The following is an 18550-nucleotide window of genomic DNA, read 5'->3' on the forward strand; positions in this document are numbered from 1 at the left end:
GGCTACCTGGAGGCCAGGCTAGCTCTTAGAACTCTGGTGCCACGCCAGGAGTGGGCAATTGCCTTGGTATGGGGATTTACAAGAGGCAGAACCTTTAGAGCCACTTGCTCTATGGTGTCAGATACAAGCTGTGACAGGGACCAGGCAGATGGGAATGGAGGAGGCTCTCCATCTTGAGGTTCCACAGGGAACAGTGTATTCCAACTAAAGAGATCAGAAACAAAGAGCCTTGTGCACTCCTGTGCAAAGGGTTTTATAGAGATACAAATCAGGGGGTGGACACAAACAGCTAATCAATAGGGAATCCTCAGGGGAGGAATGAAGGGATTACATTAAGTGTCTGGGGCCAGTTGGGGTAGGAGGGTGGAGAGGATGGGTCACATGGGCCAATGGGGCTTCCAGGAGTAGGAGCATTCCAAAGGGTGTTGCAGTCAGGGTTTGGCCTGTGGTTAAAGTGGCAGAGAAGGTTTGGGAACAAAAGGGCCTAGGTTGCCTTGACAGGCAGGGAAAGAGCTGGAACAAGGGGTGGGGAATGGCATGAGGGACAGCTTTTAGGGAGGGTAAAACCCACGGGTAAACCAACTCGGGGAGAACATGGGGGTACAACAGAACAAACTACTTAACAAGGAATCAATAAAATAAATTTGAACCGCAACAGAACATGATCTCTGAGGTTCCCAAAGCTACTTGCTTAAATTGGCAAGAGGAGACTCCTGACCTCTTCCTAGGCTACTGCTAAAGCTCACAGCCAAAGATCTGGATCATAGCTCCTGTGTCTCTTGTGTTCTTAAGTCTTTGATGGCAGGTATCTAGTGAGCATATTTCACCCAAGCCCCTCTCATTCTCCTAACAGCCTCCCTGACACCCCTCTGGAGGCTCTCATAAAGCCCAGAGCTCCATGGTGTTCTGCTCATGGGGCAAACTGATGTCAAATGAAGGCAAATGATGTTTCTGATGCATGATTCAGAAGTCATCCATCAAGCAGTCTCAGAGCAGTCCTTCAGGCCTTTCCATGAGAAAGGATGTGGAGGATGAACAGACCCCTTTGAATTACAGCTGAAATTTGAACACCCTCTGATGACTCTCCTTTATTTCTTTAGAAGAAGAAATCCCTGTCTGAAACATAAATAACTCCTTCTGCTCAGTGCTGCTGAACATCCCACAGACGTTTTGAAAGGCTTTTTATAATATCCTTCAAAGAATACACTTAAGGGTGTACACCCATTGCTGCAAACAAGTTTCTTATTTCATGCAGTAATGCTACAGTAGAAAGCTGGTGGCTCCTGGGGGCACAGGAAGGGGGAGGACTGGTGACTGAAAGGTAGCTCTGTTAGATATTATCAATGGATAAGCAATGGCAGCTTGTTTTTCTGGAACTCCATGTTCCTAGTTCAAGTATTTTGATCAGCTGTATCATCACAGGAGTCAGATAAAGGAAATATATTTGTCCAGGCTGATGCAAGATCCTGGGAAAGAGAAAGCTGGTAAAACCATGGACTGACAGAGGTAAAGCTTCCCATGAACATAAAACACGAAGTTTCTGAGCTTAGTCATTTTGCATCTCAGTCATGGGTTTGATCACTGTATGAGCCATTCACATATGAGTTGGACTTGTGATCCTTGTGGGTCCCTTCCACCTCAGAATATTCTGTGATTCTCTGATCTCACAGACCTTTGTGGTGGAGGAGCAATTGCTCCTCTCTTCCCAAGTGTCTTCTGCCAGTGAAGTGTTCCTGGACAGGCACACCTAGGACTTGGAACATCAACGCCTCAGTTCCTGGGGATCAGGAGATTGTTTGGTGAAGGGCTGTGAATCTTCTAGACTTTGCATCTGAAATCCATATTCAATGACAGACTGCTGGCTTGTGATGTTCCTGTGCAGGAGTCTTCAAAGTGGGGTGCGAGATGAGGCACTGAGGTGTGAGGTGGAAGCATTAGGACTTTAGTGTTACATGTATCTAATTATCAGCTACTGAGTGTACATGTACTGGGTGTATGTGTTTAAAAATACTTTCCTGATAGGGGTGTACAATTAAGAATTTTTGGAGAACACTGTTCTGGTACTGTCAAAAAATATTTTACCTGCGGTTTCTTACATTTTGCTATAACATCCAGTGTCCAACAGTGTCCAATTCTGCAGAGCCTTCATGTCCTCTCTGATTTCTTCACTACCTTGCAGCCATTCTGGGTTTTTTTAGGTTTTGGGGGGTTGAAGAAGGAAAGTTATGACTTCTTTCAGAGTGCCTGAGCTCAGGAACTGGGAAGGGATTCTGGATGACTATGGCCAGAGGCACTGAGGGAATAAAAAATTAAGCAAATAGCATGGTACTAGGAAGAAGGGTAGGAAAATCCTAATAATAGGGGTCCTACATTGAGCCAGATGTGGATATAAAGCCTCAGCCTTTGAGGTGGGAAACAGACTGTGCCCCAGTAATCTTCAGCAAATGGCTGGACCAGAAAGGAAGGGCCTTGAAAGGACGTAGCAGAGGGGGACATCAGATTTGAAAGTCTTTATTTTATCTGTTGTATTGTGGTTTTAAGTTTCATGTTTTTGTACCAGTTCTGTAATGGTTCATCCCTTTACACCACCCCCCCCCCCCGCCATGGTTTTACCCTGAACTACCCCTTTCCTTGTATGTCAATCCCCTCCTCCTTCCCTGATGTCAATCTCCAACCAGTTTGCTGGATCATTCCCCTGCCCCCTCCCTGGTGCCTTGTCCATCACTTGACTCCCCATCCCACTCATCCAGGACCTTCCACAAAGGGCGTCGAGTGATTGGGTGGGGGCCAGAGGTCCCTCCTTCACACCTCCCCTACTGAATTCCCCATGTGTCTGTCTCCCCACCGTCCACTGTCCCGAACAGTCCCATTGGTAGGTGGGTGATCTCTCCCCATGTTTCCACCCCCATTTTTATTGTGCTGCACAGCCCAATCCAGGGCTTCTGTTGGTTGGTTCCCCTGGGTTGTGGATCTCCCCGGAGATCTCCTTCATAAACCTGGACTTTGCCCCTGACTGGAGTCTACTCCTTACTTCCACCATCATCGCGACTGTCTCACCCTGCAAGGCCAAAAGCCTTAGCTGCCCTCCTGGCCTCCCGAGGCACGGGAGATTGTCCCCTGCCGTCCGCTGTGCCGGACCGAGCCGGGAGTCCCCGAGTGGACACAAGGAGTGGCACAGTGACATTAATCCATCTCATCCAGCACATGATCTGCAAGAGAGCAGAAGAGGTGAAGAACCTTCCCTGGAAGGTCTTTGTACCCCAAGCCTATACAAACTGGGCAATTTTAACATCTCTAAACCTAGAAGCTGACTCTTTGCTATAAAAATATGGGATGGAGAGTTTGGGAAACAAAAAGAAAGACAAAGAAGGACTGGGAAAAGTGTAAAGGTAGTGATGTGGAAAGTCAGATGATCTGAAAAACTTGGGAAGAAGTTTAGAGGTGGTAGCCAGCAAAGCTGGCACAGGGAAATAGAATGGATTAGAGGAATAGAGGAAAAGGAACTTTCAGCAAATTGCCACTGACTTGGATGCAGTTCTAGTCTGGACTTTACGGACTAAGCCTACATGTAGGTCAGATAATGGGTTGTCAGTGCCTTCCTGCTTTGCAACACGCATTTTTCTCTATCATTTGGGACAGGGAAGACCACGTCTGCCTGATGCTCTGTTTCATGACATTAGTTTCCAAATCCAGCACAAACCCCTGCTAAGCCAGTACTTACTATTCCCAGTGTATGTTAAACACTCTTTAGTAGGAATCTTTTCCTCATTCCCTTGGTTCTCTTCCATGTGGGCAACGTACCTCAGCCCTTTCCTCATTGTCATAACTCTTCTATGGTCTCTTTTACCCTTAGGGAGGAGATCTCACAGTTTTCCCCCAAGGCTCACTGTTAGGCTGGGCTGACAGAGGGGAAGCTGCCACAGCTCCAGGCCCCCTGGCCCAGCTGGCAGTAAGAATGTCTCCCTGATATTTATACAGATAAATACCAAGCATACATACATGTATACACAGCTGAACACATGGATCAACATAGATACACCCACAGAACAGCACCGATGGCCTCATCTTTTTTCCCTCTCTGGCTAGGGTACACAGTGGGAAATCAGAGTTCTAGACAAGGATTCAAAAGTGGGAAATATACGTATACACATGTAGAGTGTGCAAGCTTTCCATATGTTTCCATGCTGAAATACTGAGTCCAGTAGCTGTCACTGGATCCCAGTCACACGTGCCAGCCCTTGGACCTCTGAGTCCCCTAGTGCTGCAGTCCAGTCATCATTATGTTCACACACACACCTCTCACACAGATCCCTCTCCTAAAAATGCCTGGAACTCCCCTGCTCCTTCTGGTTACCACCTCTCACTTGTCTTGGCATTAGAGACACACCCCTGGAGCCCAGGTCACCTCACTTACTTGCCAGGTAGTCTGGCTTCATGTTCACTAGTGATCACGCACTCACACACCCTCCCTCTCCCCAGCTGCAGGCACAGGGAACACATGGCCCCTCTAGTCTGTGGCCCTACTCCTGTGTCTGCTGCTTAAGTCCACCTACTCTGCTCTCTCCAGCTGCTGGTGCCTGTGGTCTGACTCCAGTTGCTAGCCTTTAGATGTCCAGACACAAAACACATGCACATAGAATAGACAGTTCCTCCCTCAGGTAAATACTTAGAAATGGAACTTAGTAAGACAGGGCTTAGTAAGACTGAGCTAAGCCAGTACAAAGCACAGCCAGACAAGCATACTCACCAGCATCCTGTTCACCTGTGAATGGCCCATTTTATAACTGTATTCCTCCACTCTTCTGCATCTATTCTTCCCCAAGTATAGTAGTTCAGAGTCTTACTTGGGAAGATTGGCCATACCTGCCTTTATCATGGTTTTCCCTTGTTTCATCTTTTTTGTTTTCCCTTGTTTCATCTTTAATCTTAGAAGAAAATAGACTGAAGGAATTAGACATTTTGAACTGAAAAATGAAAGGGTTGTCAATTTTGCTACTCTTCAAAAGGCAGTAACATATTAAGCAATTCCCAAGAGACACACTAGATGTCCTGAGTTACATCTTCCAGTTGCTTCCTTCCTTTGGAGAGTCTGCAATCTTTTGTTTCCTGAGACAGAAAAGCTAATCTGAATAAAAATCTTCATCCTGGAATGAGTAATAAATTCTAACATAAGTGATTAAAGAAGAAGGTGTAGCCCAACTGCATTGAAATGTTTTTTGCCTTGTCTCAGAGTTCTTACACAGAACAGTCCTAGAATTAATTCCCACAGCCTCCACAATCTGTTTCATTTCCCATCAAGTCTCTGAAACCGTTTCTCCTTCCAGAATTTAAGGTCTGATTACTACTGGAAAAAAAAAGGCTTTTAACAGGTTTGGCATGGCAGACAATAATCAAACTAAAAATCCTGTACTATCTTCATGCAAAAGTCATGCATTTTGGGGAATTGATCAAAGCAGCAGTGTCCTATGAAACTGTCTCAGCAGGGTCCATGGAAGTGTCTAAAAGTGTCCCATCCTAGCAGTAAGGTGAAAGGGCAAAATGTCAATAAAATAAAATGAAGAACAAGCAAAATCAAAATAAACCTTCCATAAAAAGAAGAAAAGCTTATGAGGAGTAAAAGCTAAAAATATGCATCAAAGAATAATTAGTATTGAAACATAAAAGGATATGGAAGTATATTAAATTTGTTCAAATTTATTTGCTAACTGATGTATTGACTTTGAAAACAGAATAAAAATTCAAAGAAAAATATAAATGTTGTGGAAGGTAATTCAAAAACCAAAAAGGTCCATATCATCTGCAATTACTTGACAAGTCACTGAAACTGTAATATCTCCAGCACAAGGTTTAACCTTATGGCAGCACAGGTAAGGAATAATTTCTCCTGAGAAAACCCAAGAACTGGCCAAACCCCTATTTCTAAGATGCAAAATGTTCATGACACTGGAGATCATACAAAACTTTGACACATCATATAAAATGAATTTTCATTCCTGACTGGGGAGAAGCTATAGCTTCTCAGGTAAGTTCTGTTAACTCCCTTAAAAAGAATGATTTAAAAAGTGAGAGAGGAAACATTCACTACCAACTTTTTGAGATTTGCACTGCTCTGAATCCCGGAGGATTCAGGAACTAAGTCTTAGGCTCTAAGAAAGTACAACATTGCCAGGCTCATAGAAAGAACACGCCTTTTAAAGGTCTAGAGGCCAAGGGAAGATATAAATCTCTAGAGCATCAGGCAAATAGAGGAGAGGGGATAATAACAAAATGTGAAGAAAAAGGGGAAAACCTCTGAAGTATCCCACAGTTTTTGGAAGTTGCAATATCAGGACTACTGAAGGTCATTAGAATTAAATGTGTGTGTTTATTTAAAAGTACTAGGGAGAAAAGAAGCAGTTGCAACAATAATTTTGAATCTTACATATTCATAAAAGAATGGATAGTGTATAGGTCGAATATATAGAACTGTATAGAACAAAATAGAATATATTCTGTATAGAGAACATGCTAAGTAGGATGTATCTGGCAGGCTAGAAACAAACAGAGTGTTCATGAGGTTTATGTTTAACTACATAGGTTTTTGTTTTGAGAAAAAACGGCTGGTGGAGATGCCTTGATTTTTGTAAAAGTGAATCAGAGCTCCCAGGAAGATTAACTGGCAGGGAATATGCATCCCTGGCTGGAAAACTGAAGAAACTAAGATATGATTAATATCATATCTTAGGCAATTTCTGTGCCTTTGCTATCTTGATCTATCATCTTTGCTTCTGACTAATAAGATCCGAGTTGTGAAATGCCGTGCTCCAGATATGAACAACTCTTCAGAATGAAACAGTACAGGTGTACTTTTGCTGGAAATCCTTCTGCAAAGAGGGCCTAAGTTATAGCCACTGATGTAAATGGGTCCAAAAAATCACTTATGAATCCACTAATCCTAGATTCCTGTCTGAGCTCCGACACCGAGATCCTCTCAATCATGGAATGACAGCTCAGCATTCAGCCAGCAACATACTGGTCTGTGAGAAATTCCACATTTGTGTCAGGAGCTCAGAACACTGACTTGTGGAAAAGCTAAAGCAGACCTTGGAGCCTCAAAGAAAGTATCACCAAAGAAACTATCAAAGCTGGACAGTCCCTTCTCTCTTCCCTGCCCAAATTTGACAGACAGAGCAAGGGGAGGGGCTTTGGTCTCTCTTAACTCTTATCTCACAATGAGCAGGAGCACACTGTCCTGGGAGAGGTGGAGGGCCATGCTGGCTGTTGTGCTTGCTCTTTTACCTGGTGAGAGACAACGAATCCATCTGCAGCAGGGCTCTCATCCACGCCATGCAGGGCTATTGTTAGGTAGAGGATCCCTTTGGTCATCATCTGTACTCCTACTCCTCACTCTCTCTTGTTATCTCTTATTAATGCAGGTGTTGGGATTGGAGCCTACATTGCTCAGTGGCCTGAAAAAATCCTTCAGAGACCTGGAGGCTTTTTGACCATCTCCTGCTACCAGAATTATAGTAACCTTGCCTATATGTACTGGTACCAGCAGCCTCCAAGAAATGGTTTGAAGTTAATAGTCAGTAGTAGTACATGGAGTCATAACTCTTATGAAGATGGTTACTCTCAGGCCAAGTTTGAAGTATCCAGACAGAATACTGATTACTCTCTGATGACAATCAAGAATGTGACACCCCAGGATGAAGCCACATATTTCTGTGCTGCAAGCGATCGCACGGTGTAGCGACGGGGTTGAACACTAAGATAAAATCCCCACCTTCTCTGAGTGAGAGATGGAGTCTTTGAAAATTGTGAGACAGTCAGGAGAGGGGCAGAGGAAGAGCAGAAAAAAGAGAATGTAGACGTTGATGCAATGGACCCAGGATGTTTTGAATGGGAGAGAGACAGAGGGGTGCAGCAACCTCTTCTTTGAAGACAAATTATTAATCAGATCCCTCCTTCCACCATCATATCTTTTCATTGCACACATATGCCCCGAAGAAGAGTTGTTGCTTAACTTTATGGGGTTGTGGTCAAAAGCACTGGATGTTTATGGAAAGTGTCCTAGTGTCTCTAAAACAAATCTGTAAAGCTCAGGGAGTCTCTGTAGTATGGCCTGCTTCTTTGTACTTGCTGCTTCTGTAAAATCCAAAGAATGCAGGACAGATATGACTGATGCAATTTCTAGTTTCCTGTGAAATTTTCCCACAAAATAATATAATTGTTAGAAAATATATCCCTAAATATTTCTTCCTTACAGATTCTTGTTTTTTATTTGTCTGAAGTCTTAGGCAGCATAGCCTCCAAAGCTCAAACGCCTACTGTGGAAGACGTGGAAATAAAAATCAAGGATCTCCCTCCCTTTTGTTCTGTCACTCACATTTATTTGAATTCATGGCCTGCAAGTCCTTTCCTTTTGACAGGTTATCACGGAACATTAAGGTGCAACAAGACTGGTCTCTGCTGGCATGTCTTGGAAATTGCTTTTTGAACATGACCTGAGGAGCTGCTAGCACCACATACTCCATCAATACTAATAGAGAGGTGACTTCCTTCTTTTTAAATTAAAGACACCTCATGGAAGAGAGTGTGTAAGTGACAGTAAGGACACTAATGGGGCTCTAGACTAATATGCAGACAGAATTATCTTAAATGAATTTTAGTCCAATGGGTTAAGACCCTGAATAAATAGTGTTGAGGTGACAGGCATACTAAGGCCAAGGCAGGAAAATAAAACTCCATTATTGGTTTTATTATTTAGGCAGTGACAGCCAAAAAAAAATCCTAAATGTATTTTTTTGAAAAATTCAATATATACAAACAAACGTTCTGCATAAACAGACATATTTAGTGACTTAAGTACTCTGTTCAGTGTTGTAGAAGAGAGAGCAACCCAGGAGCATGCTGAGATGACCTGCCTGATACTCTGTGTTCTGTACTCCTATCTCTTGGTCCTACATATTACACCTTAGTCTATGTTTCTCATTCCCTTCTCTGGGACACTAACACCTCTTCCCAGCTAAACAGGCTGTATCAGAAATTATGGGTTCTTCTCTGATATCTGAAAATAATAGAAAAAAATATTTTGTGATTCTCCTAGTAGAATGATCTTGTTTTGAGGGATTTTGTCCTGTGATTTACAGTCTATTTTTCATGTCCAGACAAACTCAAAGGAAGCCATTAAAGACCAATATGAAAAACAGGGTTACTACAAGTACTTGGTCAGGTTTGTAACTATGTGCCGAAAATTTGTGAGACAAGACCCTGACACTTACGTATAAGGAGGGGAGATAAATGTAGCCTGTTACCTCTCCCCATCATTTCCTATCCCTTCAGACAGTTTGCAAAATGAAGACTTGCTCTTACTCCTAGATGAAGCCTTTTCATAGGCAGAGTCACAAGCCCTAGGAGGATGCTCTCAAGCTACAAAGACAAACACCAGTCCATTGTAAGCAAATTACTTTCATTGCAAACCAGTTAGAGTGGGTTAAAAGTTTTTGGCATCCTCCTGGGGGTAAAGGGAGAAAGAGTAGAAAGAAAAGCAGCATGAACACTGCCATAGCATTACCAAGTGAAAAATGACTGCATTTAAAGCCAAACAATGATAGAATAAAAAGGGTTACCTTTTTGAGTATAAGAAAAAAAATCTTGAGATTGTAAATTGAGGAATATTGGATACACTGAGAGGTAATTGGACTAATCACATAGAAACAGCAATGGCAAAGGAAGGATGTGGTCTGTGGTTCTGTCATGGTTTAGCCTCAGCCAGGACCAAGCCCCAAGCAGCTGCTTGCTCACTCCCCACCAGCAGGACTGGGGAGAGAATCAGAAAGAACAAGTGAAAAACTCATGGCTTGAGATAAAGACAGTTTAAGAGGTAAAGCAAAAACTGCACACAAGCAAAGCATAACAAGGAATTCATTCTCCACTTCTGATGGGCAGGCAGGTGTTCAGCCATTCCCAGGATGGCAGGGCCTCATCACCCATAATGGTGACTTGGAAAGGCAAACACCATCACTCCAAATATCTCTATCTTCCTTCTACTTTCTCCTACTTGTCCCTTTCACATAGTGAACATGACACCAAGGGATATGGATTATCCTGATTTATTAAAGAAATATGGGTTTTGATCTAGTACCAATATCCAACTGTGATGGACACAAACTCTCTAACAGTTTAAAGTTAGAAAGTGTATGTTTATTGCGACGCTGGGCAGCGTGCGGGATAACTCCCAAACACACACTGCACCTTTCAAATGATTACAGAGTCCTTTTATCCATACAAGTATTAAATACCCAAAATAGAAATACATATTCATAATTTTGGTACATCCCATTCCTCGCTTCGTATGCTAATCATTTCAAAAGCTATAAATCATGCATAGTTTGTTCCTTGAAATGGCTAGGTGGTTCCTTTCATGGGGAGGGGTCCCAAAATGATGAAGTAAATGAAGTCTTCCTCATTCTGACCTTTCTACATTTTCAATGCAAATGTGACAAATGAACTCTTGGCAGAACTCCCATTCCCTGTCTTCAATTGGTTTCAGAACAGAGGAGGCCCACAAATGTCTTATGTTCCTAAAAGCTATTTGTCAATTTCTATATTCTTCATTATAAACCCAGCTAATTAAACATTGTGTTGACAAGCAATCAATTATTAGTTAACTACTAACTCTTAACTTCATCAAGGCCTACGCACTTATTTTAATTAACTCTAGTAATGCTCATCTCTATCTAAAATCTTAGCCCCTCTAAAATCTCTAAATCTATTAAAGTTTATGTTTCAATCCCTTGGATCAGTTGGGATCAGCTCTCCCTGCTGTCCCTCCTCCCAAGTTCCCATGCACCACCAGCTTCCTTGCCAGCATGGTGGTATGAGAAGCACAAATGTCCTTGAATGTTGTGTAACCACTTTAGCAATAACAAAAACATTTCTATCTTGTCAACAGTATTTGCAGAACACGCCCAAAAGACAGCCCCAAAGCAGCCTCTTTCAAGTAAATTAACTGTACCACAGTCCAAACCAGCATAGGTAATCATGGCAATCCTTCCTGGTTAACAAAAACAGGGGGTGGAGTCATGGGTGAGATTGTTTTTGTAGGAGATTGTATCATTGTGGGGACAGGGGGATCCACGATGATACATTCCCCAGGAAGCCTTTACAAAAACCCATGGGTACAGCAACCTTGTGGCAGAGCATGTTAAGGCAGCTGCAGAGAATTCTGCAGCAGAACAGGCGTGCTCTGCCTTGGTTTCTCTTAACAGACCTTGTATGTTGGGATTTACTTTCATCATCTGAGAACTGAGCCTGCCCTCCCTGGCAAGCAAGCTAGGAAATTCTGAGATATCAAAATTAATTTTCACCAAACCAAACTGTGACTGCTGATGCATCTAAAGCCAATCAACCATGCAAAGCTGGAATTATTATTTTTTCCTGATGCAACATTGTTTGCAATAGATGACAAAATGGTTCTTTCTTAATGTGGTACAAGTGTTAGAAAAAGAATTCTGACATGTAGCGGGTATCTCTCAGAGGCACTACATAAAATGTGTTGGGGTTTTCTGTCTTAAATAATCCTCCAATATCTGCTGACTGCCTCATGTGTGTGAGAACAAAGGTTGCCTGTAATCCCTGTCCCTGCTGTCTCACTGCAGTTCTTCCTAATGGCTATGAAGGGTTTGTCTGAGACCAGTCAACAGATTCTTCTGGGCTCTCCTTGTGTGGATTATTTTAACCTATCAGAAAACTGAATGGGATCCTGAAAGACTATTCAAGACAGCTGGCCTGCCATGGAAGGGAAAACAATGGCATTTGTTTTAGTTCCCTGCCAAAGGTCAACCACCTGCATTTGACTATGAAAACCACAAAATTCGATTATTAACTTCACAAGTTGCAGAAAATAAGGCATCACAATGTTTGGAATACAAGACTGACAATGAGGAAGTTCTAGGCGTAGAAGAGTTTTATTCCTAGACAGTGGCAGTCTGTGTGTTTGTCTGATTGTTTTCGAGATGTGCAAAATGAGTACAGCAGTGAAAATCGTGATGTAACATGGGAGATTGGAGTAAAGTGGCAAAAACAGCTTGGGGTAAAATGTAGACAAAGTATCAAACAAATCTGGGAAATGCTTTTATGAATTCTATAGGCTATAAAACTGATTTCAAGCTGGTTTTTTGTGATATCCCTTTAGACAGAGATTGAGTGATTTTTAGAATTCCAAATGCAGATTTCTTAGGCTTCGATTATCGTAAGGCAGCTGCAGTGCTTGCCTCCTCTTAGCTTATGATACATCACTCAGTCACGGTGTACACCTCTGGTTTCTCTTTTGGCAGTGGCACAAAACTTACAGTAATGGGTAAGAAATTTTTATTTCCTCTTTTAATTCACTTCAAATGCCATGTTTCTCTTTAGAGAATTTCATGATTATCCTCCCTTTTATTATTAAACTGATGTTCTCCTGGTGTGCTAGTAACCCTGTCTACTTCATAAAGTTGGGTCCTCCAGGTAGCAGTACACCTTTCATTTTGGAGAATGGAATTAGTGCATTTCCAGTAAAGAAAAAGCTGTCACTAGAAAGAATGAGGATAAGGAATAGGATAAATAAAGTGTGCATGACATAAAAAAAAGTTGTCCTAATGAATCAACACATGCAAAAATTCCCCAAAAGTATAGCTACTCTCTATAACACTGGTTTTGCTGGGGCTAGAGATGATTAAGGACAAGTCAGTGAAAAGCTGTCTATCTGTCTGGAAAGAACTGACTTAGAGTTGCACTTTGAAGGGGTCTAGAAAACAAGATCAAGACAATACAAGCTTAAATTATCATGGATCTTCCCAGGGTAAATTAAAGAATGTGATGTCTCAGATAAACAAGAAAAACACGTGTGCTAGCATTTTTGGTTGATAAAACAGAAGGCAAAAATAAATGCTCAACTATATAATAAGCAATACTAAAATCTGTCTGCAGCTTTTTAAGTCCTTGTTGTTATAGAAAGTCGCTCTCCACAGCACAGCCAGTTTCTTTCCACTGTACAGGCTCACTAGGATGGTGATAAAAAGATCATTAAAGACAACAGTCTTACAATCTTACTATTTCAGAATAGGTGCTAAACAGCCACTGAAAACCACAGAAGAGGAATATATGATTCATTTCAAGGGGAAGGAGCTCTCAGAGAATGTTTATTTCTGAGCCACATTTATGGATCTGGATTGTCCAAATCTGGGGAAAGGAAGGCTGCTGCTCAGATGCTGATAAACGATGGAGATCTCTTCTACTCCTTGTGTTGCTCCTGGAGTTCAAAGAATTGATGCCTCAGATATTTCTACCACATTGTGCCACTACAGAATGAATTGATAACAAGCGGCAAAATTCAGTCTCCATAGGAAAAAAATGATCAGCTCATTTTTTGAAATCCAAAGTTTATCTGTGCTGCCTGAGCTGGTAAAAATGAATATGCTGACCTCTCACTGACAACAGTCATTTATGCAGCAAACTTGAATAATCATCTCCAAGGAAGGACAGAGAATAAAAGTAAGACTTCCTTTCAAGGAAGGCCTTCCAGGGAAAGGGAAATGGAAAGGGAGCATGTTTAGGAACTTCTATGAAGGGCAGAGTAGATCAGGACACTGTGCAATATATAAAAAAAATTTTTGCAAGTAAAAAAAAGGCATTTATTTTACAAGTGAAAAATATTCAAAATGTGGAACAAAATTTAAAAGAAATGTGGCTATTTAGCTGAGAAAAAGAAATTACTCAGTCAGCATATGGAAAATATTTTCTAATATTCTAATATGACACCAAGATTAATAGATAAATATAATTTGAAGAAATGGTGGAACCTCCAACAACTAATTCAACAACGCCTAAAACAAAAGGGCTCTGGACAGGATATTTCTGATGTTGATCACAGCTGTTTAGACACACAGATTTGGTGGTGTTCCCTTACAGACTTGCTTTTTAAGGGGACCTGAGTAGTTTGGGTTTCTTCTTTTCTGGTACCACATGAGGGGAGGGTTAGTCCACAGGCTTGGCTTAGAGGACTGGGAGTAGAGGAGAGGTTTTTCTGCAGCTGCAAAATGGTGTGAATAATGAGCAATTGTTCTTTGGCAGTGGGACAAAACTTACAGTCATAGGTAAGTAAGAAGTCAGATCTCTGTGATCTATGTGATACTGGTTTAGGGGACAAGAACATTCTTAATTAAAAGCTTAATAATGATAATTTTTCATGCAGCCATGAGAACAGGATTGATGCTTTATTGGATGCTTATTAAAATGAGATGTGCTACTATGAAACTGTAGAATTTGCAGGCACAGATTTTTGAGATCCCTCTTTCTGCAGCCTTTCTAAGCCTGGGAACTTAATGAAGGGAGAAGGGAATAAATAATTCTGTTTCCTCTCATTCTCCAAGGAAATATTATAGAAGTGGGGAATGAAAATGGCCAGTGTAGAAGACCAGACACAATGGGCTGTGGATCAGACACTTCTTCCAGTTCTTGCTTTCAGTAGTCCCCTTATTACATTTCTAACCTGCTCATTTCCTTTGTCTTTCTAGCAGATTTGTCATTCTTTCTGTGTTCCTTTTTACCTGCCCTTCTTTTTTTGTTTTTTTAGTGGGGTATACTTTTTTCAGTTTTAATCTTTTCCTTGGTGTCCTACTATCTGTTTCCACCTCTTCAATCATTAGTCGTTAAGGCTATGAGCTGTAAAATTTGTCAGAAATAATTTTAGAATAGGAAAAAAAAAATCATAACACGAAGTGCTGGAAGAGAGAAGTAGAAGTGATCAACCTCTCTCCATACCCACTAAAAGGAAAGAGAGCAGTACTAAACCCTCTAGGGAGTTATCTCTATTTAATATCCAGGTCATCTAAAGTCTGTACAAGCTCATACAGAAGCAGCCCAGGGATCTTTGCAGAGCAAGCACTGGTGGTCACAATTAAGGCATCATTTGAATGCAAACACAAGGGCTTAGGGGACAAGATGTCTGCAAGATACTAATTTCTGCTACCCCTCTTCCTCTGCAAAGGAGAGAGTGGTCAGAAAGAACAACCACAATTAACAGTACCTTGATACAAAAAAAAAAAAAAAAAAAACAACCCAGAGTAATAATTTTCTTTGTCTCCATAGGTTTCCCTACATTCCTTTTTCCAGCAGCACTCTACAGACCTCATGGGTTTCTCATGCTAGATGAGTCAAAACTATTTTTTTGACTCATCTAGCATGAGATGCAGTATATGAAAACGTCCTGGCTTTTAGGGTCCCTGCTTGGCTTCTGAGTAACTTCTCATGGCTGCCTTGTAGATCCTTTTGGCTGAGGTCAGTTCTCATTAATCTTAAAAGTAGGTATTAAACACCTTAGGACAGGGAACAATGCTTGATTTGCAAGTCTGTAGAACCTTGCATCATTTGGGGAAGGCCTGTAGCCTAGGATCAGATCACTATCTCATTACCTACAATAATGTAGAAATCAAATTACATATAGACATGTTAATATTCTTAGAAATTGATTGGTTAAGACCCAAGGCAAAACCTGTCCCTGGCAGATTCATGTTACCTGCCTCAATTGTTTTTCACTTCAGACTGAGAGAAGGATCAGCTCGCTCCTTCCTTCCTTCCTTCCTTCCTCCCTTCCTTGTTATTGTGTAGATGGGGGCCCAAGTAGGATATCCCATGACAGTACAATTCTGAACACTGCAATGACCACCATGTCTTAACTCCATCCCCAGGAATGTAACTCTGTTTCCTGAAGACGTTCGTGCCTTAAAAGAGACTCCCTTATCTATTCACCCAATATTACAAATACAGGCCTTACTTACAGCAAAACTGGGGACTTTTCTGCCCATCTGTTTGCTCAATTTCTTTGCTGCTTTGTATCCTTCTGACAGAGGCAATACAAGAAATTCAGGTGCTCGTGCATTTCTGTGGCCAGACCCTTTATGTTTCTGTGTAACGAGTGAAAAGAAATCCTTCCACTTTCCTGGTGTGTCCTATCCAATAGACATTAATTGTCCAATAGACAGCAGTTAAAAGGCCAGGTGTTTCAGGAGTAACACGGCACAAACTCAGGACCATTTTCAGGGGGTTCTGGTTGAACAGAGGGATGGAGGCTCTGGACCATGTTGTTTTGTGTTTCAGGGAAGAATGACGAAATCCTACCTCCAGCTGTGGCCATCTTTTCCCCATCAAAGCAGGAGATCCAGCAGAAGAGCAAGGCCACGCTGGTGTGCCTGGCCTCTGGTTTCTACCCTGACCACCTGACTCTGGGGTGGAGGGTGAATGGTGTGAAAAGGACTGAAGGGGTGGGGACAGACGAGTACTCCACACAGAATGGGAGCACCTACTCACTGACCAGCCGGCTGAGGATGCCAGCCTGGGAATGGTTCAACCCTCTGAATCGATTTGAGTGTGTTGCCAATTTTTTTCAGAACGGAACAACAGCATCAATAAACAAATTTATCTATGGTGATGCTGGTGAGTAAAAGATATCTCCTACCATGCTGGCTAAGATAGAAATCACAAATCAAAAGAGCAAGTGTTATGATACGAACCACGTCTATATATAGGTTCCATACAAGGTGTTCTTCTGGCACAAATACAGACCTAAATATCTAGGCATTAGCATATGTCTCTTCCCATTCCTGGGCCTTTGTCCCTGTGTTACCATTCTACATGTAGAGTTTCTTCAGGCTTTCCACTAAGAAATCTCTGTAGTAGAGTAAATTGCACAGTATCATGAAACACCTAGAGCAGTAGGAAGAATGAGGCAGTGTTTTGTAAAGTGAAACTTTTAAAACCTGTATTCTGTTTGCTCTGAAGAGAAAGATGACTTTCAATTCATTTTTGCCTTTCAGGTTGTGCACTCACAGAAGGTACGTGTGGCTTCTCACGTAAAGAGAATTTTGCCTCTTCTCTCAGGCAATTATCAGTGTGTATTTCAATGCCAGTTTTACTGACATTAAGTACAACGTGTGGGAGATATCTGCTGTATGAATAGCTTCTTCTTTCCCCTGTAAGTGATTTGTATGTGATATTAAAAAAAAAAAAAAGAAAAAGAAGAAAAGTTTTTTGGAGGGCTGTTTGTGCACATTGTATGTAGCTCAGCTTTGGGGTTTAGCTCTCCCATATGATTCCATTTTGAAAATAGAAGAAACCATGGTACCTTCCTGTAGACTGAAATGTACTCTTTATCGTCTCCTCCAGTCCTAGAAACTGACTTCCATTGGGAATATTCTTGCTCAGCCAGGCAAGAAATGATCCATACTTACCCAAGAGATTCTGGCATCAAGATTTAGGATATGATATTCTGAATATTTCTCAGTATCAAACTCAGAACAATTCCCATGACAAGTCACATTCCGCTCCACACTGCTGTCATGTATGGAGGATATCCATAGTAGAAATTACATTTCTTTCCTCTTTGTACACATATTTCCACACTCCTGGTTTTCAAGAACTTCTTTAATGCTTCAGGAACCTTAAGGCTGAGCCAAGACAGATCTTGTATCTCAATACTATGGCAACCCCTTAAGAGTGAAAAATCCACGAGAATAAAACTTCTAGAAGCTGTCTTATTCTGGGCTTTGTAAAACTTTCCTGATACATTGTCAGCACTCATAAGGCCACTGACAATAACGGGACAAAATAAAACATTTGTATCTTGCGGTTCAGCCTATTTTGCGTTCCTAACTAGGGACTCAGATGAAGTGCCCAGTTCATCAGTAGGTGTGGAACTCAGTACTTTCCCAGCATAAAGCCAATCTCTGTCTTTCCTAGACTTGCTTTCTCTTTTGGTTCTTTAAGTCACTATGTTCTGTCCCTTCCCTGCTTCTCTGGTGTCAACAGAGCCACTCATTTGGCTCGAGTTCCTTTATGTTGCTTAGCTAAAGATTTCAAGGGTTCTCATTTGATGAAAGCTCCATTAAAACTACCATCTTGTAATGATGATGATGAAAATTGAAAACACAAATACAAATGGTGTTTGACTTGCAGAGTCGTACTTGCGGTATGGAAATTCCCTGAAGCTCACTTACCTCATCCTCTGTGGCAAAGCCTTGGTCTATGCAGTTTTGGTGAGTGGTCTGGTGTGGACAGCCAAGGTAAGTCAGAGTGGCCCTGGAAGGCAGGGCTTACTCACTAGTCAAGGATCAGTGCATGCAGGCTAAACCTTTTCTCAGAGGTGTAGCTGTTCTGCAGCTGCTCTGCCAGGCTTTGTGCAGTTCGACTTGAAAAATCTCAAGTGATGGGTTTTCTCTTGCTGTTTTTCCAGAACTCAAATCAAATCAATGCTATCTAGAAGAAAAAATTCCTTCTCACAATCTTCTTTAAACACGTGAAAAAGATGCGAATTAAGGACAAGTTGCCCAGAAAGTAAATAAGGGAAAGAGCAGCTGTATCATACATTTGTGTAACCATTGCAAAGGGGCTTACGCCAGCAGTGATAATAATAGGCAGGTCTTGGAGGTGATGCAGAGGATAAATCTGATCAAACATTTACAAAGATTTAAAAAGAACAGCGGATCGATCTGAACAAATGGGATAAATTGAACTAACTGCCAGGGAATGC

The 18550-nt window shown here is 41.7% G+C and overlaps 1 gene segment (V, D, J or C); it reads left to right on the top strand.

Moving 5' to 3' along the window:
* Positions 1-18200, top strand: part of LOC137469777 (T-cell receptor beta-2 chain C region-like) — a 42485-nt gene extending 24285 nt beyond the window's left edge. The window contains 4 exon segments of the C gene segment in view: positions 12287-12343; positions 16123-16458; positions 16839-16856; positions 17977-18200. Coding sequence covers positions 12287-12343; positions 16123-16458; positions 16839-16856; positions 17977-18149 — 584 coding nt within the window.
* The last annotated feature ends 350 nt before the right edge of the window (positions 18201-18550 follow it).

Source organism: Anomalospiza imberbis, chromosome 2, assembly GCF_031753505.1.
Source record: "Anomalospiza imberbis isolate Cuckoo-Finch-1a 21T00152 chromosome 2, ASM3175350v1, whole genome shotgun sequence".
Classification (NCBI taxonomy): domain Eukaryota; kingdom Metazoa; phylum Chordata; class Aves; order Passeriformes; family Viduidae; genus Anomalospiza; species Anomalospiza imberbis.